This window comes from Zingiber officinale, chromosome 6A, assembly GCF_018446385.1.
Source record: "Zingiber officinale cultivar Zhangliang chromosome 6A, Zo_v1.1, whole genome shotgun sequence".
Lineage (NCBI taxonomy): Eukaryota > Viridiplantae > Streptophyta > Magnoliopsida > Zingiberales > Zingiberaceae > Zingiber > Zingiber officinale.
The window spans coordinates 139,468,633-139,492,292 of NC_055997.1; the positions used below are offsets into that span (position 1 = coordinate 139,468,633).

The window sequence follows — 23,660 nt, forward strand, 5'->3', positions numbered from 1 at the left end:
GAGTTTCTGAAATTCACTGAAATGAAATTGATCGATTGGAGTGCCTCAATCAATTGGGTGATCGATTGAAAAGGCTGGTATCGTGAGCAAAAGCTCGCTAAATCAATCCACCAATCGATCCACACCTATTGAATCAATCCAGTAATCGATTGAAATGTTGATTTTGGTTGGGAAGGCTTAGTTTCAACATTTTAAACCAATTTTAGTCTAGATAATCATTCATAACCCCTAAAAATACATTTGTATATATTTAGGGGGAGTTTTCATGATAAAAACAAGATTGGATTGGTTAAGAAAGACTAAGTAGAAGTTTAGGTTGAGGTTTGGTTTCATTATTAAATTTTTGAACCTCAAAACTTCTAAATTTGGATTTCCTAAAGATTTAAGGATTCCAAGTCATTGTTAGTGCAATAACAGAAGTTGTGGGCATGCATTTAGGGGGAATTACTCTTTAAAGACATTGAAAATTTATTTTCTAAAACCATTGAAGGTGGTTAAACATTTGTTTAGACAAACAATGCTCAAGGTTGAGCACTGAAACATAATGGAGAGTTAATATCTTCAGTGTGTCGTTGTGAGTGCTCTAGGATGAGTATCATAATGTGGAATAATACTCCAGGGTGAGCATTTAATACAGTGAAGGGCATGGGACCTTCATTGTTGGATTGGTTAATGCTCAAGGGTGAGCATTGGATACAATGAAGAGTATGGGACCTTTATTGTAGTGTTGTGCCCAATGAGTGAAGTTGTGACCAACGGTGAGTAACTCTTCAGGGGAAGAGTTCTTTTTGATGTGTGTCAATAGAAGGAGAATATAGGGTTTAAGTTAGGCTTTTATTACCTAAAGAGGGAGTTTGCCCTCTAAGAAAGGGGGAGAATGAAGGAAACCCTCATTCATACTTTGGCAGGAAAGGAAGTTGAGGCTATGAGATTAGCCTAACTTAAAGGTATTGTCCAACATCAGAAAGGGGAGATTATTGGTGCAATATCCCCTGGGTCAAGGTTGACCAGGTTGACTAGGCTTAAGTATTGATGTTTGGATTTCGATGTTTGACAATACATGGAGATTGCAAGTGCAATCATTCTTTTGGGGAGATTGTTGGTACAATTCTCCTCTGATATCAAGGTTGTCCAGTATAGATTCTCTAAATATGCTCATGTGTCGACTTAATATCTTATATCCATAACTTGTGAGAATAAGTCATCAATTAACATACATGCTAGTCTCAACGTATTAATATTGTTCTTGTATCTTAATAATTAACTAGGAATAATTAAGAATAGTGTTCTCTATTTATGTCGACAACCTCCCACAATCAATTCAACAATTGATATATTGTAAACTAGAACTTACTACCTTAGGACATTATTATACTTATTTATCTGGCACCGATCTGAAGTAAATATAATAACCATAAACTTTGTCTTTTATTAATGAAATATGATACAAAAGTTCCCTTGTCAATCATCTCATAATTAGCTCTAAGGACTAACACTAACAATATAGCTATTACAATAGTGTGGTAGTTATGCAATAGTTGCTACAATAATTTTAAAGTAATTTTAACCGAATTAAAGTGATTTTGATCTAAGTTTGAACAATTTTATTGAGTATTTTGACATAACTGTAATCAATAATTATGATCAAGTTTGGGCAATCTACTTTATATTGTAGTAGGTATGGTTGTAACGGTTACAACAACACCAAAATAAGGATATTTCACTGTTTTGACTTTTCAGAACAAAAGGACACCCTGTTGATTTTTGTCCATTATATTTTAAATATTAAATAAAAATAAATCATAAAATGTACTAAAATACAAAAAAAAATGATATGCTTGAAATGGTAAGAATACTTATCCATCATGAACTATGAAGTACAACCATTAAAAAACAAAGTGACCTTAAGTCACTTAAATCCTTTTCCTTAAAAAAACAAATAAAGAGGCGTAGAATTTTATGTAAAGACAAATAGAATCATCTATCAATCGTGCAAAACTTAGGGTGATTATGCAAAGACGTACCATGTTCCACATTCTCCAATACTTGTGATCCCAAAAAAGTCATGCATAAAGAGAAGAAATAGTTAAAATCATTGACACTTTTATATTTCTCCTATATATAAAGTAGTCAAACTGCATCACAGAATAAAAATACAAAACGAGTTCAAACTTTCACTACCTCTTCAACTGTTTTTGCATTCCACCAGTCTTTGTAGAACTCACGATCACCAAAGAGAAGGAGCTCAGCCAGAATATTTAACCTACAAAGAGAAGAAAACGTTTAGTTGATGAAATAAATATCGAACTTTCTAATAACTATATTTTTTATTGTAAAAGACAAACTACAAGACTTAATTAGCCAATAATTTATTATAGACATTCCTAAATGTATTCAACCCATTACTACACAAACGGGATTTTGACAACTGATAAATGCCAACATTGGCACTAAGTAGAGTTTATGTCTTGTTCAATTCGTGAATCTGACTTGTGCATTTCTAGGTAACTTCAAGCGAAATTAGTATTTCATATAACTCTAATGCCAACCCTGAATTTTACTTTGATGCACTTATATAACTTACCATAGATGAAAAAAGCCATAGAACATACAAAGCCACACATACAATGTTGGAACTGACAATTTTAAGACTCTTTCTATAGCATACAGAAGATTCACTTTTAAGGGATGTTGAGACTGCTTCACAATTGGATTCATGTACTGCAGAAGGAAAAAAGGGAAGCAACCAAGTAATATGAAGTATTAGAAGTTTTCAGAAAGGGAAAAGAAAAACAAGTACTAGCAACCAAAACAATGGCTTACTTGCTCAATGATAAAGCCCATTACACCTGTACAGATCACCCACTTAATAAGTTGACGGGTAACCCAACCCTTTCTAATGGACATTGTACGGGGATAGTTTTGCTACACAGCATGAGAATCATAGAAAATCAACATCAGTATATCCGTTGATAGACCAAGCTTATGTCAGTAAAGATTATACCTACAAAAATTATTTTTACTCTGGATTTAGGAGTACAAGAAGATGAAACTAGTAGAAAGCGAGATAAAGTGAATATCATAAACCATACAACTAAAATGAAAAATCAGATTAGGAAATCCTTTCTACTTGTATTTATTGAAGGGGGTGAGTTAGTGTCTTGTTATTCTTAAGAGACAACAATACAACAGGATACATATAGGACCAATATGGTACACTATAGCTGTGTAAAGATGAGATAAAAAGTATGTCTTTATTAAAAAGTGAGACATATTTATATACAAACATGGGATTTAATTTTAGAAAATTATAATTAGACTAATTGATAAATTAACATATATCTATTAACTAATTTGTACTAATAATATGGTAACTAATATATGCAGTTATGGTAATTAATATATATAAATATGGTAACTAATAATTATGCAGTATATATATATATATATACTGCATAATTATGCAAATAAGGGTTCTTGAATAAGTCAATACATGGGATGAATCCCTTTAGAAGTTAATATATCTAACCAAACATCCATTAAGTTTAGCTACGGAAGGCATTTTACATGGATCTTAAGAAAAATAGAGAACCGAGTTTTTTAGAGTGAAAAAAGAAAACTACATATTGTATTGCATACCAGTAGGGAAATTAATTCTTTGGAATTCATCGGTAGTAAAAAGATAAGTGAATGTATAGCCAATTGAAATACCTGATAACAAAGTGTTGGAGCAAACATAAAGTATGCTAACTGATTGAAGCTAACACCTTCTTCGTTACTGAGGCCTGAAAAACTATAAGACTTGTCTTCCTAAGGATAAAGAAACAAATTATTAGATAAATAGAGAAATGTTAAATAGCTAACTTGATGTTTCATCTCACAGATGAAAAAAAAAAAGTTGTGGAAAAAATTACAAGTAAGAAAAAAGAAATCAATTTAATTTTACCAAGCTAAAAAAGGAAAAAAAATATGGAATAGAACAATCACTCCAAACTGACAAGAACAAACATGCTCTACAATGTAGACTTAACAGAGGAGCATTTCAGATTATTAAGAGATTGAAGAATAATAATAATAATAATAATAATAATAATAATAATAAAAGTTACACGTCAATCAAATACTCCTACAAACAATGGTTGGTCCAATGTGGGCACCTATGATTTCTATTAACCTATGTCCAAACATTACCCTTTCAGATTCCAAAAGTGAATATATGCATATGCAAGATATAAAGTATTATTCTGTACTGATGGTACAGTTTCCGTACTGTACCATATCGATACTTGGCACACATCAGCATGTTTTGAGATCAACTCAAAGGGGTTTTATAATTCCTTCTACTTAACTTGATTAGCTTTATATATAAGTCAATAGCAATTAGAAGTCCAATCAAACTAAATTAGAGCAATAAGGTACCAAATAAATAACAAGCATCTTCACTAATGATTATACTTTACTAATAATAAGGGTTGTACATCGAATGGGAGTATTGATTCTCTATTCTTGCAGCATCCTAGCGATATCAACCCCATGATTCACCAAGACACAAATTAAATAATGCTTCCAAGATATCTCATTTTGAAACTAATTGCTCCACATATCTATAAATATATGTTAGTTAACTACTAGGAGTTGGACTTAGATGAACATCGTTAAAATTGGAATAGACATGGGTACAAAATATGAATGCTTCTAAATTTCTCCAACTCCAACATCATTCTTCTTCTTTGTGGCTATCGGAGCTCCAATTCATCCTCCTCCTACCCTTGTTACGCTTTTTCATAGTGTATCATCTACACTTGTGAACGATAAATATAATTGCTCCACCATGAAAAAAGAATTTTTCTTTCTGGTTGATTTTGATCAAGGCAAACTCCCTCGCAATTAGTACCATGAAAACTATCATCATGGGAGGCAGAGCCAACATGATATTAGTATCATCGACAATTGGAAGGAACACTTTGACCAGCACTGATATTGATTAACACCATGTGTCTAAGATTACAAGATGTCAACTTATAAAGTGTGTAAAGACCTTAGAAGTTATTGCCAAGGACTTAGATTCAAAACTTGTTTCCACCAAAATGGGGCTTGCTTCTATATACATGCCATTACATGCCTTTGCATTTCCACATTCAAATAAAGACCGCTAATGGTGAAATTAGTGATGGAATATCTGTGGTTGTTTTCAGAGTGATGAATTGAAGTTATTATTTCACCAATATATAGAATGCTCTCAAGCTAAGTAATGTGTCAGTCAGGATCATTTCTTAACCATTTTAATCATATGTATACAATAATATTATAGATGTAATTATTAACAAAATAATAAAAAAAAAAACCAGATGCAATATAAATAGAAACAATATATCCTAATTTTGTCATTTCGGAGCAACTATTGAAGTTTTAGAAGGATAAATACCTGAGATAGCATTCGTATATCATAATTGGTATGTGCATAGGACACAAGCTTCAACCATACTATGCTGGCAATGAACATTAACAAGAAGCCAGATAAAACTGAAGAATCATACCTGCTATGAAACAGTTTATTAGTGATATCTAACCACAATCTGGTAGCAAGCATATGCTTACTTAATTCTCTAATGTAGTGGTAATTTTCTGGAATTTCTCCAAAATATGTCCAAAAAAATGAAGACAATGAAATAGTGTGACATGTTAAAGAAAAATATTGTTTATAAGACCACAATGTGTACAGACATTACAAAATATTTGTATCAGGATCTACTGGAAGCATGCAGAGAGTAAGTTCTGTTAAAGCAACCGTTGGCTTGATAATTATATTGGTATTATAGAAGAAATATGGAGATTGCATTCTTTTCATTTCTTAATTTAGCTACTGCTCATCTCCTTGGGGATGTGCTAAAGACCTCTTAAATTTTAATAATGATTCTTACAAAGGAAACAACCAACCAAATTATCCTCCTAACTATTAATTTAATTGTTGTCTTGAACCAACTCTTGAGTCTCTTGTGCATGCTATTCGTTAATATTCCAGCAATAAGTAATCTTCACAGTTTTCTCTACTCCATAGTAACAGATTGGAGATTTTAAACTATACCACCCTTTTGGGATAAACGAGAGTAAAGTATTCATCTCTTTAGGAAGTGGAACATAAGTATAGCCATATAGATATATGGAATTAGAGCCATCTTCATATTATAGGAGACGTATGAGTAAAGTTAAACAATTTCAAGAGCTCGAAATAAGAAGCGAAAGGTAATGGGAATATATATCTTTTTGAATAAGCATTGAAGTGAATTACCATCATAAATATTTTCGAGAATGAATGAATTTATAGGGTTACTATAAAATATAGAACAAATATTTAATGTAATTAAAATAAATGTGATTTAAAATACCTTGAGGCTGGATAAGTACCATTTAATTAACCCTAAATTTTTGAGAGTCATAACACTTGTTGTACTACCAAAATAGAACCAGAACAAGAAAAGTATTCTTGCAAATGCCATAATTATTATTGAAACATAAATTTCAGGAAAGATAAAAATATGTCTGAAGAAATTAATGAGAAAATATTAGAGTTTTATGCCACAAGTAGTCCTTTATTTGTGTTTCTTATTCATCAACAAAAAAATGTGTTATATGTTATTATGAGCAAAGTTTAAAATTTCGACCCGTGCCGAGGTTTCGATCTTGGACCGGAACGATACGATTTCAGTACCATATCGTGCCGTACCGATATAGTTTCGGTATTTTTTAAATATAAAATATATTAATTAAAAAATAAAATATTTAATATAAATATTTTAAAAATAAACAATATAAAAAAATAATCTTTAAAAAAAAAGAAAAAGATATGAAAATAGATAAATAAATAAATGAAAATTTTATCATAATTTTTAAATTAAAATAAATGAAATATAAAATTAATTAGATAATTTTATTAGGATTTAATAAAGCATCTTTAGATTATCTCCATCATAGCTAGGAGTTGATTAAAATAATTAACCTAAGTTTAATTAAAAAAAATCCAAAATCCGACATCACTCACGAGCTCGCACGACTTCGTCATTGCCGCGAGGTTGCGCGACCCCTCAGCCATGGCCGTGGGGATCGAGTGACTCCTCCGGCGCGATCGTGGTAGTCGTGCGACTCCTCTGCAGCAACCGCAGGTTGCGCGACGCCTCCGCGGCGACAGCGGAAGGGTTATGCGACCCCTCCGCTATTGTGCGGGGTTGAGTGACAACTCTTCTGCGGCCACAGGGTCGCGCAACACGTCGCAGCTATCGCAGGTTTGGTGTCGGGATCGTGCCGGTGCCGGTAGCAAGGTGCAAACAAGATGTTTCGCCCTTTTCGATTGTCTCGACACGACACTTTAAACCATGATTATGAGTAGCTCCCTATTATTTACAAGTAAATCACACTTTCCCGAAGGGGAGCATTGACAGAACGGTAAAGTTGCTGTCATGTGACCTTGATGTCACGTGTTCGAGTCGCGGAAACAACCTCTTGCAAAAATACAAGTAAGGCTGCATACAATTAACCGAATGTGGTCTAACCCTTACCCGAGACCCCACATTGGTGGCAACTTCGTACACCAAGTTTTAGATCTCTAACACTTCCCACTCCCCTCAAGCAGACTTAAAAGATATTCTAGATACTCTTCTTGTTACCAATATAGCCGGTCCTAGGACCTCTTAAAGACTTAGCAAATCCACTAACTAATCAATAAATGCCAACCAATGACTTGACAATTTATTGAATTTCACCTTATATCTAATGAATGCGAAATCAATCTCTATGTTGTGTCCTCCCATGAACCACTTGATTACAAGCATGTATATGGCAAGTTGGTTGTCTTAACATCGCTTCATAGACTCTCCACTCTATAGGAGTATATCCCAAAATGCTCATCAACCATTTAATCTAGATAAGCTTTCATGTAGCCAGGGTCATAGCCTTATACTTTGTTGCACTTAATTTGAATATAACAATCTCAGAAACTCAAATTACCTACTAGAATGACACCATGGCTCGATCTTTCTGCCTACGAGAGTGTATATTGAGTATTAATATAGCCCATATTTTTGAGTGACCTCTATCCTAATACAATTTTTTTTTTTCAAATACCATAAAATTTTTATGGATCTCTCCAAATAATCAAAGCATGGAGTTTCAAGACTGATAAGGCTCACTCAAATATATGTTTAGTCTTTATAACTATCCAGTAGTTCAATTTTGCAAGTCTTATGTGCATTTGTGCACCGGTTAATGGTTCTCCTTGTCCTAAAATTATTTTAGTGAACAGCATTGTTTTGCTATTTTGCTATGTCACCCAAACGGTCTAAGTTAGTTAATTTTAATTTGATATTGTTGATATAGAGTGCAAGAAGTTGTGATGATTCGACTTAGAGATTACAGTTGAGCTCATGGAGTTCGTGGACTCGATGGGATCAAGTTGTACAGATGGGGCTCGTGGATTTAAGAGCATAACTTTGATTTGCTTGATGTCTTGAAGCTCGAGGAGGAGCTTAGTGAATTTGAGAACCAGAGACTTGGATCAAGATGCTGCTTGATCCTCAGTGGATTCAAGGGGCTGATGTCCCTTGGGATTGAGTGAATGATTATGCGGTGTGTTGTAATCTTTGATTTTTATTTTCAGACATGTTACATTTTGTAATGTTCTTGGGATTGTCTAGATAGTGTGTGAGCTACCTAGGGTTTGGTTGTTGAAGCCTTGCAACATCAGAGTGATCCCCAGACATGAAGTAGATCAGCTCAAGTCTCAGAACATGCTCGCAATGCAGGTGGAGTGAACAGCATGGTTTTGCTATTTTGCTATGTCACCAAAACAGTCTAAGTTAGTTAATTTTAATTTGATATTGTTGATATAGTGTGCAAGAAGTTGTGACAATTCGACTTGGAGATTACAGTTGAGCTCATGGAGTTCGTGGACTCGATGGGATCAAGTTGTAGAGATGGGGCTCGTGGATTTAAGAGCATGACTTTGATCTGCTTGATGTCTTGAAGCTCGAGGAGGAGCTTAGTGAATTTGAGAACCAGAGACTTGGATCAAGATGCTGCTTGATCCTCAGTGGATTCAAGGGGCTGATGTCCTGAAAGCATTAGAGGCATGAGTGAATGATTATGCGGTGTGTTGTAATCTTTGATTTTTATTTTCAGACATGTTATATTTTGTAATGTTCTTGGAATTGTCTAGATAGTGTGTGAGCTACCTAGGGTTTGGTTGTTGAAGCCTTGCAACATCAGAGTGATACCCAGACATGAAGTATATCAGCTCAAATCTCAACATGCTCGCAATGCAGGTGGAAAATGCTATCTTAAGCAAAAGGGTTTTGTCCCTATAGAAGATACTTAGGCTCGCAGAAGATGCTCGCAACAAAGGCAGAACTGCAAAAGGACTCATCCACTCGCGCATTGGATATTGAAACTTCTTGTGCATCGGTCAACAGGCGGAACAAGAAATTTCACATGTGTTGATTGGCACAACTCAAGATTTAAAACCATGCCCGTGGTAAAACTCCAACTTGACCTTTAGGGTGCGTTTGGTTGGGGGTTATCGTCAATAACTTTCGTTATCGACCCAAGGTTATATTGTTTAACCTGTCTAGTTTAGATAATGGGTGATTCCTAAGTTTTGATGCATTCCCGCCACATCAGCAAAACGCCAGCAAAATGGGATATAACCTGGAATGCAATTATCTCTAAATTCTAGGTTTTTCTTGATTCTAGGGTTAACGAGAATCCAGCCGCGGTCATTCGTTCATCAAGCACAAGCAGCGGCGCAGCGAGGGCAAGTAGCGGCCAATCGTTCCTTCGTCGTCCTTCATCGCGGGGCAAGCAGCCATGGCTATTCGTCATCCTTCATCGCAGTGAGGGCGAGCAGTGGCCAATCGCGAGCAGTGGAACGTCGTCCAGGGAGAGCAATGGACGGTTGTCGCATCAAGGGCAAGCACAAGCAACAAACGTCACCCCCATTCCTTCATGCAGAAGGCTCACCGGAGGTGGCAAGCGATTTACCGTCCCGTGAACAAGACGCCGGCAAGTGGGGACGAAGGTGGCAAGCGCATGATTGTCGATCGCGAGAGATGGCGACAACAGAGGCAAGCGCATGATCGCATGCGTGAGGCAATGGTTCTGTTTGGCTTTTTTTTTTTACTTTAGTTTTTGATTAAAATTTAGTCAATTGAATCAATCAACTTCTAACTATAGTTTAGATAAACTAAATAGATTTACTCTAAAATCCAACAAAATTATCCCTTTTTTTTAATAATAAAAAAATTCTAAATATTATTTAAATTTATTTATTTATATATATCACCATTATTAATAATATTATATTTTTTTTTGTTTTATTTTCACTTTTATCAGACTTATTATTAACTAAGTTATACACTAAAACCTCCAAATAAACAAGTTTTTATTGCATTACCTAAAATTAAACCAAACAATATTAGGTTATATTTTATTCCTCATAACCAAGGAAATACATGATAACCTTGAACCAAGTGCACCCAAAGTCTTGGTGCAGAAATTGAGGTGGTAAGGATGGCAGTCAACGATGCAGATGATATGAGCTTCAATGAGTCAATCCCTAAGAAGGGCAAGCACCAAGAGCAGGTTATCCTTTGTCTCAGAGTGGACTTGATTAACAATGGAGCGAGCAATGGAGCGAGCAACATGAAGCATGAGGATGCATAATCTCATTAGAAAGGTGGCAATCACGGATGACAGCCCATCCTCACCAATGGAGGAATGGGAGTAGGGTTTGCGAGGAACAAGTGTTGATGAGCAACGATGGAGGTCGTAGAAGCAATATAGGTGATTGAACTACATCGATCAAGAGTCATGACAAAGATGATTGAAGGGAGGACGACATGCACAAAGAGCTTCATTGACAGAGAGATGAACAACGGAGGGAAGCGCAAAGAGATTATGTCAATTACAAAGGAATAAGCAGGTCTACTACCATTTTACAATTAAGAGGCAAATTATTTCTCGCAGAAGCCCCTCAACTTTTGTATATGTATTTGATACGGTGATAAAGATACCCCAAAAAGCAGGTCAAAGCAGTAAGGACGGACTGACCTAGAGGTCAAAGTCAAATTGACAAAGTCACATAGTCGAACAGACCTGGAGACTGTGGACCAAGAAGGGTTGGCCGAGTGAGCTCGCAACACCGGTCGAACGTGAAGGGCTGACCAGATCGTCCAATCGATCGTCCTCTGTAACTTGCAAATGAAGTTAAGAGCTAAATATTAAGTTACCCGGCCCACTTTCCTTGCCGATCGGACCTAAGGACCGATCAAACACAGTGCGCCTCTCCGACAACATAAAAGTCGAGTAAAGAACAGGTCAGTAGCTACATTCGGTATGGCCGAGCTGGTGATGTGCTAGCCAAGCGGATTTCGATTGGCCTACGGCGGGATCCAATTACCTGTCATATTGTACTCTTTTGGAAGTTTATGCTGGAAAGGACAAAGAATATCCCGCAAGCAAATCGTCCTTTAGAAACTTTCAGTCTGTCAAGTCATAGAGATTGGCGGGCTCGTTTAGTGAAAGATGTTAGATGCACTTTATGACTTGTCCTTTCTTAGGAAAGTTTTGGAAAACGTGCTAATACTTTGAGATGCGTGCATAACGTGACAGGGGCACTATAAAAGAGGGTCTCCATCTACAGACGAAGGCATGCAATGCTTCTTATTTGCATACGCCATTTGCTACAGTTCATTACTTTCTTCTCCTAGATTGAGCACTGACTTTAACATCGAAGGGCCAACGTCGGGACCCCTTCCCTGGCCTGGCACTAACGCTCCTAGTTCTGCAAGATAGCTCGGAGTCTTCATCGAGTCAACAGCAGAGTCATGTCCCAGCTTATTGCCTTCACCGATTTCAGACAGGATCAATATTATTACCCAATATGAAATCCCTTTATAATTTACATATTTCCACATGAGCCCATAACAATCTCAAACAAATTTTCCCTTTAAAAAAAAAGAAGTTTCTTCCTCTTCTCAACTCTTCCTTATTTTAACATGTTGTTTGTTATTAGATCTAATGTCTTCACTCAAATAAAAAAATTAATTTCTATTGTCAATGGATTCCTTCTATTTTTCTTCCCTTTTCTAATGTCCTTAAATCTACAAGTCTTTTTTATTCTTCTTTGCATGATACCCATCTTCTCATGAGGCCTTTCTCCATTCTGTTTAGTAGTACAAGACTCTCTTTTGATTGAGTATCCTCTCCCAATACATCTATGTGTTGTGTGCTTCTATATACGCCACTATAGTCTACAAGGAAAAACTCACTCAAGTGACTAGGCTTCTTGGAATCAATCTTATCATTTTAGTCTCTCTCTCTCTCTCGTCTAGTTTTTCCTTTTATTTGTTGCATGTTGTTGTATATGTCGCCTTATGGAAAGGACAATTCAAGATACCTATGCTGGCGCAACGGGCCGGCAAGAGGAGGGTGAATTACCTATAAAATAAAATTAACCTTTCTCGATCTTAGGACTCTAATTAGTAGCACAATTATACTAAATTAAATCAACAACTAAAAAGAAGAGGCAAAGAAATTACTTAGTTATAACCTACGTGGTTGTTAATATAAGATAAAAGAAAGTACTAAAAATCTCCTTTAAAGGAGGAGAAGCCTCTTACACTCGCTGAATGCTCAAAAAGTTGCTAGGAAATGAATACAAGAGTTGTTGAATATTTCCTAACTCCAGGGGTCTTTTTATAGCCCTTGAAAAACTCTATCCGCAGCTTGAAGGCGCCTTCAAGATGGTCCAAGGCGCCTTCAAGATGGTCCAAGGCGCCTTCCATTAACTAAGTTTTATTCGTTGAAGATAAAACTCTAGATGTGGCTAACGACTACTAGAAGACGCTTTCAAGAGTTGGAGGACGCCTTCGCACTGCTCATTGAAGGCGCCTTCTAGCCGTGGAAGGCGCCTTCTAGCCGTGGAAGGCGCCTTCCAAGTGGTAGATCAACTCCTTGGTGGTTGATCTCTTCACGTGGGTAATTCTCCGGCTAACCGGAGTTGAGCTCACCCGAACCCAACTCTGACCTTCTCCTTGAGCAGGCTTCCTCCCAGGCTTCTCGTCCCTCGAATGTCGCGCACGCCCTTCTCGTCTACCGGTATACTCTTCCACAGCATCTCGTCCCTCAGATGCACCAAGCCCGTCGGCTCCCTTCCCATGCCATCCTTCTCGCTAACTGCGTCTTCTGCTCAACTTCTTGTATTTCTAAGCTCCTTTACACTTTGACACAAGGTTCAAACACAACAAGACCTAACTAAACTTGGTTGACAACATCAAAACTACCAAGAGTGCTTACAATCTCTCCCTTTTTGATGTGCATTAATCCAAGTTCAAGTTAGGGTTAAAAATGCAATAACATAACTAAAGTAGATAACAAATTGTTTACGAAATAAGTAAAAATTCTAAATTCAAAAAAAAAAAATCCTTACTCCCTCTCAACTTGTATCTATTTCTCTCCCTTTAATCACATCAAAAAATAGAGAAAAATACAATAAAGTGTTAAACAAATATTTTTAGGGCTACATTACAAACATTACTAGTAGGCTAATAATTAAGCTTCTATTTTGACACAAATAATATAAAAATTACTTTTCTATTTCCAAAAAATCTTGAAAATATCTGTCGCATGTAAACAGAATAAGTTAGATCAGTAGAAAAATTTACACAGAAATACCTGGTATTTGAAAAGAAATAAAGTATTTCAGTACAGAAACTAATTTTTGAAAATAAGTCTTTAAAAATATTTTTTCAACTCTATTATTTTTCCTGGATGTATGAGAGACATTGTTTAACGGCAAAAAAGTAAAATTTTCAAAATTTCTATTTTTTGAATTTTTAATATTAACAATTATCTTTTCAGAAAATAATTTGTAATACATCAGACATAAAAAAAAACAAAAATATTTGTAAGGATAGAGAATATTATGTTTTATCACATAAAAATAAGATTTTCAAAATTTAAATCTGCAAATAAATTTAAATTTCAAAGTATGATTTTTTTTAATAATTTTATACTCAACAGTAAACAAAATTTGGAAAAAAAAATCTATTTGTAGATTAAATTATCAGATAGCATAGAAAAAATTTCAACTCAAAATAAAAATTTTAAAAAAAATATTTTTCTGATTGAGACAATTCTTATCCTAATAATTAAAAAAATTGGAGTTTAATTTAAAAAAGATTTAAGAACCCAATATAAGTTCTGTCTATTGAATTTATTAAAAATTTTGGAGGTACATAATTTTTAGAAATTTTCTGATTTCTAATGTATCAGTTTATTAACCATAATTTCTAAATTTTGGTTTTTTAAAATCGTTTGAACATGCATGATCATTTTTTAACTGTTCGATTTCTATTTTCAATTTTTCGTTTTCTATCTTTAAATTATCAAACATATCTAAGGGGCATGATTTTGCTAAGTTTAATTTTAACCTGGCATTCTCTCTTTCTAATTGTACTATATTCTTAGATAACATTTTGATAAATTGGAAAGACGTTTGGTTGCAACAGCATTTTCTTTCTCTTTGTTTTCATCAACAACAAGCCACTAACAGCAATTCCAGCTTCTTCTCTTCATCTTTCCAACAACAGTAGCTCTCCCTCATATTTTTCCAGTGAGCACCAGAAACAGCACACCATCTTTATTGTTTTTTTTCCAACCACCAGCCCTTCTATTACCTATTTTATGTTTATCATCGGAGTCAAGAGAGAAGCCAGTCAACTACTTGATTTTCCTCATTTCGAATCTTCGTTCAATGAGCTTATCATTTCCAGGATGGCGACAGCAAAGTAAAGGTAAAATTGGTAAGGAATTGGCATAAATGATATTGGAGTAATAATTGATTCGTGATTATATTTATTTAGGTTCAATTGGCTCGTTTAGTATCAACGAAACATCCCCTCTCCCAAAGAAAAGTTGTGAGGTATAGATTTTATTTTATTAGATTTCTATTAAGATTGGTTAAATACAGTTGTTATTCAATAGAAGAAAGAGATGTCGCGTAGGATCAATGGTGCAACGGTAGAGCGCCTTCTCAATTTCCCAGACATCTAAGATCAAATCCCAACTTCGGCGAATTAACGGATGAATTTTCCTTAATGGATGGTTGACTTAAGAACGTTGGGTTGATAGGTCGCCCGCTGCCAGCGCTTCTTGATTTATCTTGATGACCGATGGAAAATTTCCGTGGATCGGGTTGGTCACTCCTAAGATTAGTCAGCGTAAGCTGAATACCTGATGCCAACTAAAACAAAAACAGAGTGGAATCAAGATCTGATCCGTCTTCTATTACTATGTTCTTATATATTATTTTGGGTTTGAATTATTTTTGTATTGTAGTTGTAAATATGAGTTCGATTAAAGCACATTGATTTTTTTTTTTTTTTTTGACACTCGTTACTTTTTATTGTTTATAGAGGTACATATATCTATCCTATGACTTTCATACATTTATCCTTTTGCATGAATAAATAGATAAGACAGATTATATATATATGCTTTATAGAGGTTTCTAAAAAATGGGATTAAAATAATATTTAAAAAAAGTGAAATGGGTTATAAAATAATTAAATATGGGTAAATAATTGATACTAGTTCAAGTTCACATATGGATTTTATATAGGAATTAAAATGGGAATGATTTTTTTAAAATTTAAAATAGATATTCTGAAATGATCTTCAGTTGTTCTCTATCTTTAAAGTGCTCAACCTTTCGTACTGTTAATATTTCATTCTTTTGATACTCGTAGCTTACCCTATGATGATACCTAAATGAATTCACATGACTCATATTAAAAGTTGACCTGTGTTGGTTGTTCACACGAATCGATAAGATGTGAACTTGGAATTGAACAATTGTGGTAAAAAGGAGTTAAAGTAAACTAATAAAAATGTAAATGGGAAATATTAAAAAGTGAAAACTACGAGTCTAACCTTATACTAGCCCGTACGTCGAATGACGTATGAAATTGCGATATGAGATTTAAAGAACTTATTGAACAATTTAAAGTTGTGATATGAAATTGCAATGTACTTTACTTTCTTGACCTCTAATATGGGGAGTGTTAAAAGTTGCCACGAATACAAACGAGGATCAATTGGATGTTAAGTTGGATCAAAAGTTAAGAGATGTCAATGTGACCATCTCTATTCGACTGAGCCAACCCGCCAGTCTTCCAAGACTAATCTGCTAAAGCCGACCTACCACTCCAGTCTTCCCGAGTCAACCCGCCAATCTTCCTGGCCTACCCGAGTCGACCCACCAGTCATCATGGCTAACCCACCAGTCTTCCTGGTCAACCCGTCAGTCTTCCTGACCGACCAGCCAATCTTCCTAGTTGAGCCAAATAGACCAGTCTTCCTAACCGACCCCCCAGTATTTCTGGTCGTCCCGCTAGTCTTCCTAGCTCTCCCGCCAGTCTTCCTAGTTGAGCCGACCCGCCAGTCTACGGTTGGTCCTATACAGACCAAGGGGCTCAGCTTCCCAATCAAATATCTGGCTTATGTTCGACCGACTATGCTGCTCGAACACTCCGACTCACCTCCACTCTGACTCGACACCTCTCCCAGGCCCAAATATCCAGAATAGCACATGCCCCCCCCCCCCCCGGGTTAGTTGTCAGAATACATGAGTTATCAAAACGCATGTAGTATGTATGACATAACATGATCCCCTCAAGATCTCCACAAGACAAGACATGGATGACATGACCACACTTTTGACATGACACATTCTTTAATGTGAACATGACATCTTGTCAAAAATGCAACCTCTCCTCTCCCCTCTCCTCTGATCATCACGGATGTGACACATCACTCCTTCGTGCTATAAAAAGCCCTGCCCCGCGAGCCAAGGTATCCGGGATACTCCTTAATACATGCACTCACATTTCATTAAGCTTTTGCACTATTTATCTTCTCCATTTTTAGCATCGCAGAAGACTGACTTAAGCGTCGGAGTAAAAGGTCAGGGAGCCCCCAGTCTCCCTGACTCCCTCTAACGCTCCGTCTATCTTTTCCTATCTTCTAGCAACCTTACAAGCACCATTGACGAGATATTTTTTAGCACCTTCGGTCCCCTTTTTCTTGGCTTTCTTGGAGGTCCAGTGATCTAGTCAACCTAGAAGACAACTCACCTTCCTCTACCTCTTCCTCCTACCAGCCACTTCACCGACATTACATCTCTCACCACTTCTAGACGGGATCAAATTTGGCACCGTCTGCGGGAACCTCTCCCCATGATCTAGAATGTGAAGATGGATGATGCCGGAAAAATCTGTCATCACCATGACTGGAGAATTTCGATAAACACACCACCGCCACAGTAAAGAGCTTAGTTTTTTATTTATATTCTCTTCCCAACTCTGTAAATTTTCAGGAGTCAAAAGATTTAATTATTCACTCTGTCAGCAATCCCGATCGGCAAATCATTTGGCAATTCTCCACTCAAGTTCCATTCAACTGGGTAAATTCCGGTAAACTTTCAATAGGCAAGTTACCCGGCTGTAATTGCCAACCGGTAGCCAAATCTGCCACTTGTAAAAGTCCGATTGGTAGTTATGATGGGCAAATTCAATGCCCCTCCGAGCAACCAATCAAATTCCCATTTGACAGTAGAAGCTTCTCATCCAATCAACAGATGATTTAATCAGCAACAAATCTCCAAAAGGACAGTCTGATTTAATCCGATCGGCATCTCAAAAGGACAGTCCAATTAAATCTCGAACGGCAGCTAGCCATCTCCAATTATCATTCATTTGGCCATCCTAACGGCAGCTCCAATGAACAGTTCAGTCATCCCAAGAGACTCATTCGTACTTGCGTGGCAGCTTGAAATTAGCAGTTTAAGTCATCTCGATAAATAAATCTGAACTTGAATTTTGGAATTTAAATTCAGACTGTATCCCTATTCTCATCGGACAGGAAGTTCGTCTCCAAATGACCACTCGGCCAGTATCTTCAAATAGCCACTCGGCCAATATTTCAAAATCGTCGGTCAAAGGTCAACTGAGCAAGTCAGATTCTGAGCAAGCTCACCAAATGCCCATCAAAAGTAACATTGGCATTCGATTCGGCGAGTCCTAAGCAGGAACTCCAACAGGCCGAGCAGAACATTTTGTTGTTTCTCAAATTATTCAATCAGCAAAGCCCCATCAAATTCAAAAAGGCCAAGTCAAAAGTGACGGTCAAAATTGGCAGCAACAAAGGACCTATCTTCCAATCACCTTTAAAGTGGCAAAAACCACTTGGCTTCAATTGGGAGCAAGTGATCAAAATAGATCGGCGTCTTCACCCGATCGGCAAGCGCAATTAAAAAAAAATCATTTGACCAAACAACACCAAATCCGTTCGGCTGCAAACGGACAAAAAGTCAAATGAGCAAATCAAATTCCAATCCACGCGGCTTCACAGAGCTCCATCTCCGTTCCAAAACACCAAAATGGCAACACCAATGGGCAAAATCCGATCGGCATGGTTTAGTGAAATAATGGATGATGAAAGGGCCGAAATGATAGTCAAAATAATATGACAATCAAAAGTTAAGAGAATGTAGCAGTTAAGATTAAAGACTACTTGTACAAGCAGTCCACTCTCCTAAGACCAACTGACCTCTTGGCCGGTTGAACCTCCAAGGCTCAATCCCCTTCTCCTGAACATCATCCCAGTCTTATTCTCAACCGGCCTCTTGGCCAGTAAGACCTCCACCTCCAGGACTCAATCCCCTTCTTCTGGGCATCATCCCAGTCTTACTCCCGGTCCCCTTCTCCTGAGCATCATCCTAGTTTTACTCCCAGGCCTCTTGGCCAATGAAACCTCCAGGGTTCAGTCCTCTTCTCGTCTTACTCCTGGCCGGCCTCTTTGCCGATCGAACCCAGAACTCAGTCCCCTCACTTCTACTAGGCATCATCCTAGTATTACTCCCAGCCGACCTCTTCGCCAGTTAGACCTCCAAGGCTCAGTCCCCTTCTCCCAGGCACCATCCTAATCAAATCCCCGGACGGGTTTACGCAGATCGAACCTCTAGAGCTCATTCCCCTCACTTCTCCTAGGCACCATCTCAGCCTTACTCTCGATCGGCCTCCTAATCGGTTGGACCCCTAAGAGGATAACACTATCAGGGAATCGCAACAACTTATCAGGAAGTAACAGATATTTGACAAGAAATATTCCAATACTCTGCCACATACAAACCGCGAAACCCTCCTCTACCCAATGAAAGTCCATCGTACATCTTCTTTCACCCCACACCCCCTGATATGCGACATTCTCTAATGTCTTATGATTGCAGAGGTTACAAAAGGCAGTATAGAAAGGGAGGTCCTCTCCGTTGGACAGGCACGCGCTAAACAGCAGTCTTAGGCGCACACATTTATGGTTCTTCATCTTTTTCCACTCGTCCTCTCTTCTGACTTGAGCGTCGGAGGGCCTGCGTCAAGGACCTCTTCTCTGGTTCTCGCTCTAAAGCTTCAGGGTACTTGGTATGTGGTGTTTGCAAGGCAGTGGGTACCATCAACAATCCTCTTCCTCCAAGCTCCGAATTTCCTCTCTTCGTCGACATTCTCGCCATCGTCACCAGTACCCTCATCTAACTTAGCTTCCGGACGGGATCAAATTTAGCGCCGTCTGTGGGTACACATTCACCTATTCTGGAACGTGACAATGGAGGACACTGATAAAATCAACCTCACTATAACGCTCGGGGAATACGAATTATTCAAGGAGGCCAAGATACGAACGGCCTCAGAAAAACAAACTACAGATTTTCACCCGCACCGCGCTCTTGTGGCCTCGAAGGAAGTGCTCTTCACCTCGGATGGAAGGTCCAAGAGGAAGCGGTCATACGACTTCTCCCAGGAGTTGTATCGAACACCTAGAGAAGGTGGCAACAGAATGGAGCAATCTCAAGCCTCCTCAGCCGAGAACTCGCGTGCAAGAGACCCAAAGAGGGAAAAAGCCCTAGCCATTCAGGAGATGTCTAAACAACTCAGTGTCCTTTTCTCCCAAGAAGTGCTAGACGAGAATCTTCCTAAGGGTTATAAACCCCCATCTATTGGAGAGTGTGGAGGTAATAATGATCCAGAGGATCACCTCTGAAAATTCTAGAACGCTGCTCTGTTGCATCAATCCAGCGACGTAATAAAATGTCAAGTGTTTTTGAACACTCTCTTCTCGGCACTTATCTCCACAGTCACCCTGTCCGACTCTTATCTCTACAACCGCCTTGTTCGGCTCTTATCTCTACAGTCGCCCTGTCCAGCTCTTATCTCTACAGTCGTCCTGTCCGGATCTTATCTCTACAACCGCCCTATCCAACTCTTATCTCTACAGTCGCCCTGTCCGGCTCTTATCTCTACAGCCACCCTGCCCGGCTCTTATCTCTATAACCGCTCTATCAAACTCTTATCTCTATAGCTGCTCTGCCCGATGCTCATCTCCACAGTCACCTTATCATGCTCTTATCTCTACAACCGCTCTGCCCAGCACTTATCTCCATAGCCGCCCTATCAGGCTCTTATCTTCACGGCCACTCTACCCAATACTTATCTCAATAACCGCTCTACCCTACACTTAACATGATCGTGGCAACACTCAGCAATACACGCATGTGGTCACCCTTCAACACCACAGCCTTAACCTCATGATTCAATTAATGCTCAAACACGAGAGTTAATCACTCGTCTATGAGAGAGGAAAAGTGTAAACTGAATGACGACTAAGGATAATAAAGTCAACACAGAGATCAATGAACCATCAACAAACATACAACACAAAGTTTGATTAATCAAAACCCATAAAAAGTAGTTTCTGGTCTCCCTCCTACAATTCTTTCATATTACAAAATATTCATCTAACAGACTAGTCGTTAGGCGTTCTTCCTCGCGAGGGTGTCAGACTACTCCTCCCACCCTAGATACAGACGAGTCGTTGATCTGCAGCCCGAGCAGAAATAGGTCGCTTGCTCCGTATCCTCAAACGTTTGTTCGATTCACCCTGGTAGACCTGCAAGGAAGACGCCAGCTCAAATTTGGTTCGGTTTAAATCGGCTCGTAAGGAGCTCAGTTCGATCACTCCCAGGTCCAGGTCCTGCTGTTGCTATAATATTGTTAGATCCTTGGCCTTTACTTCCCTAGTCAGGCTAGAGATCGCGGAGGCATGCATCATTTTCAGGTCATATAATTCCGTAGTCCTTTGCGCTAAGTCCATAGAGACTTTGTTCTTTATGCAAGTTCAGCTCGAGCTTTAGACTGGGAAGCAGATAGACGCACCTCGAGTTCCTTCCAGTTTGAATGCAGGAGATTCAAGGCTTGCAACACCTCTACTAAGGATTCCACCTTCTTGACAAGTAATTGAGTTCGTCTTTTTGCATCTTGTTGTAGCTGTTGGATCTCTTCAATCAGGATCTTAGGGTGAGATTATGACGCCATTACTTAGAGAGATTCGCCAAGGAAGAAGCACAACGAGGTCGCTGAAGAACAAGAAGCACAACAAGGATAAAGGAGAGGTAGGGGTTAAGAGCCGAAAGGGGGCCCCTTTGTAAAAGAATGATCGTGAGACAAACCATACGATCCCATGGGAAAAACATCCTCCTCCTAAGACATGAGATCAAAGGACAAGTGGATCCTTCTCTAGTGCACTATCCTAGTCTAATCCAGGACGAGTTTATGTCGATTGGACCTCCAAGGCTCAGTCTCCTCACTTCTCCTAGGCATCATCTCAGCCTTACTCCCGGCCGGCCTCCTAGTTGATCAAACCCCAAGGGGAAAACACTTCAGGCGCAACAACTTGTCAAGAAGTAAAAGATATTTGTCAAGAAATATTCCAATACTCTGCCACATACAAACCGCGAAATCTTCCTCTACTCAATAGATATCCGTCGTACATCTTCTTTCACTCGACACCCTCTGACATGCGACATTCTCTGATGCCTTATTATTGCGAAAGTTATAAAAAGTTGTATAAAAAAAGAGATCCTCTCCGTTGGCTAGGTACACGCTAGACAGCAGTCTTACTTAAGCGCACACATTTACTGTTCATCATCTTTTTCCGCTCGGCCTCTCTTCTGACTTGAGCATCGGAGGGTCTGCGTCAGGAACCTCTTCCCTAGTTCTCGCTCTAACGCTTTTGGATGCTTGGACTATGATGTTTGCAAGGCAATGGGTACCATCAGCTATCCTCCCCCCCCCCCAAGCTCCAAATTCCTTTCTTTGTCAATATTCTCACCATCATCACAGAACCCCCATCGGACTCAACTTCCAGACGGGATCAGTCGGCAATTCCAAAATCGGCAAATCCAAATTGGTCGTCCAGCGTCAATCGGCAGCTCAAAAGTCGATTGGAAAATTCCCCCAATTAGGAGCTTCAATCGGCGAACTCCAAGCCCATTGAAAAACTCCCCAATAGTAAAAATCAATCGGCAGCTCCACTAGCGGAGTTATCACAAACTGCGCATCGGTTCGTGTTTATATAGTTCTGTCCTTCATATACGAATCGTTACTCTTCTTCGCAGACACAGAGAGAGAATGCATTACGACGGGCACATCCAGACTCTCACATCTGTCGACCGAGTTATAAGCATGATCCTCACGCACCAAACGACCTTCCGGTCTACAAAAACCTCCAGACTCTCACGTCTCTCGAACAAGTTACAAGTGGATCCCCACGCATATCCGCCGCTCGATCGACACTCACACAATTAGTCGCCCGCTCAAGTTTTGCACAGCCACTCACTAGGCTCCACTTTTGCAAGCAGATTGGCAGCTCTAAAAAACACAAAATGTCAATCAGCCAATCTGTGGCCATTTCAAACAAGAATTTCAATTGGTCAAACCCATCCCAAAAGGACCAAGTGAAAAATCCAATTCAGCTTGGCAAAATAAAATTCTAGCCGATCGGCAGAATTTAGGCAAATCCCAATCAAATTGGCAATCCGTGGCCATTTCAAACAAGAATTTTCAATTGGTCAAACCAATCCCAAAAGGTCCAAGTGAAAATTCTAATTCAGCTTGGCAAAATAAAATTCTAGCCAATCGACAATTTAGGCAAATTCCAATCAAATTGGCAATTCGATCGGCAATCACATGCAAAGGGCATGTTAATGGGCTAATGCTGATCGGCAAAGTCCAAGCAAAATCACAAAGGACAATCAACTTTAGTCGGCCACATTCCAATCAAATTCCCATTAGCGGAATTCAAGTGGTCAGGTTGACACAGTCAAGGTCCTAGCCAATTTCCCTTGACTAGATTTAGTCGGCAACTAGAACGGCCCGGACCAATAGGCAAAAAGTCTCTCGCGTCTCTCGATCACATTAGTAGCATGGTCCCCACAATAGGCAAAAACCTCCAGACTCTCGCGTCTCTCAATCGAGTTATAAGCGTGGTCGTCACGCGACTCCAGACTCTCGCATGTCTCGACTGAGTTATAAGCATGGTCCCCACGTGCCTAATACTCCATCGCTCACTCGGCATTCATCTGCCGCTCGCTCAGCACACGCTCCGCCGTCCACTCGACACGCGCTCCGCCACCCGTTCGACACCCTCTCCGTCGCCTGCTCGACACCTGCTCCGCCGCCCAATCGACACCCACTCAGCCTAACGATATGCTTAGTCTAGTT

General features: G+C 38.6%; 1 protein-coding gene across 1 annotated transcript in view; it reads right to left on the bottom strand.

The window, feature by feature from the left end:
• Positions 1 to 1,913: 1,913 nt before the first annotated feature.
• LOC121995395 (diacylglycerol O-acyltransferase 1-like) overlaps positions 1,914 to 23,660 on the bottom strand; it is a 31,557-nt gene continuing 9,810 nt past the window's right edge. Inside the window, exons 6-11 of the mRNA XM_042549144.1 lie at positions 5,426 to 5,537; positions 3,712 to 3,810; positions 2,824 to 2,925; positions 2,585 to 2,721; positions 2,182 to 2,263; positions 1,914 to 2,045 (exon numbers count right to left, since the gene is read on the bottom strand). Of these exons, the coding sequence (XP_042405078.1) occupies positions 1,914 to 2,045; positions 2,182 to 2,263; positions 2,585 to 2,721; positions 2,824 to 2,925; positions 3,712 to 3,810; positions 5,426 to 5,537 (664 nt within the window). The remainder of the gene's footprint in view (positions 2,046 to 2,181; positions 2,264 to 2,584; positions 2,722 to 2,823; positions 2,926 to 3,711; positions 3,811 to 5,425; positions 5,538 to 23,660) is intronic.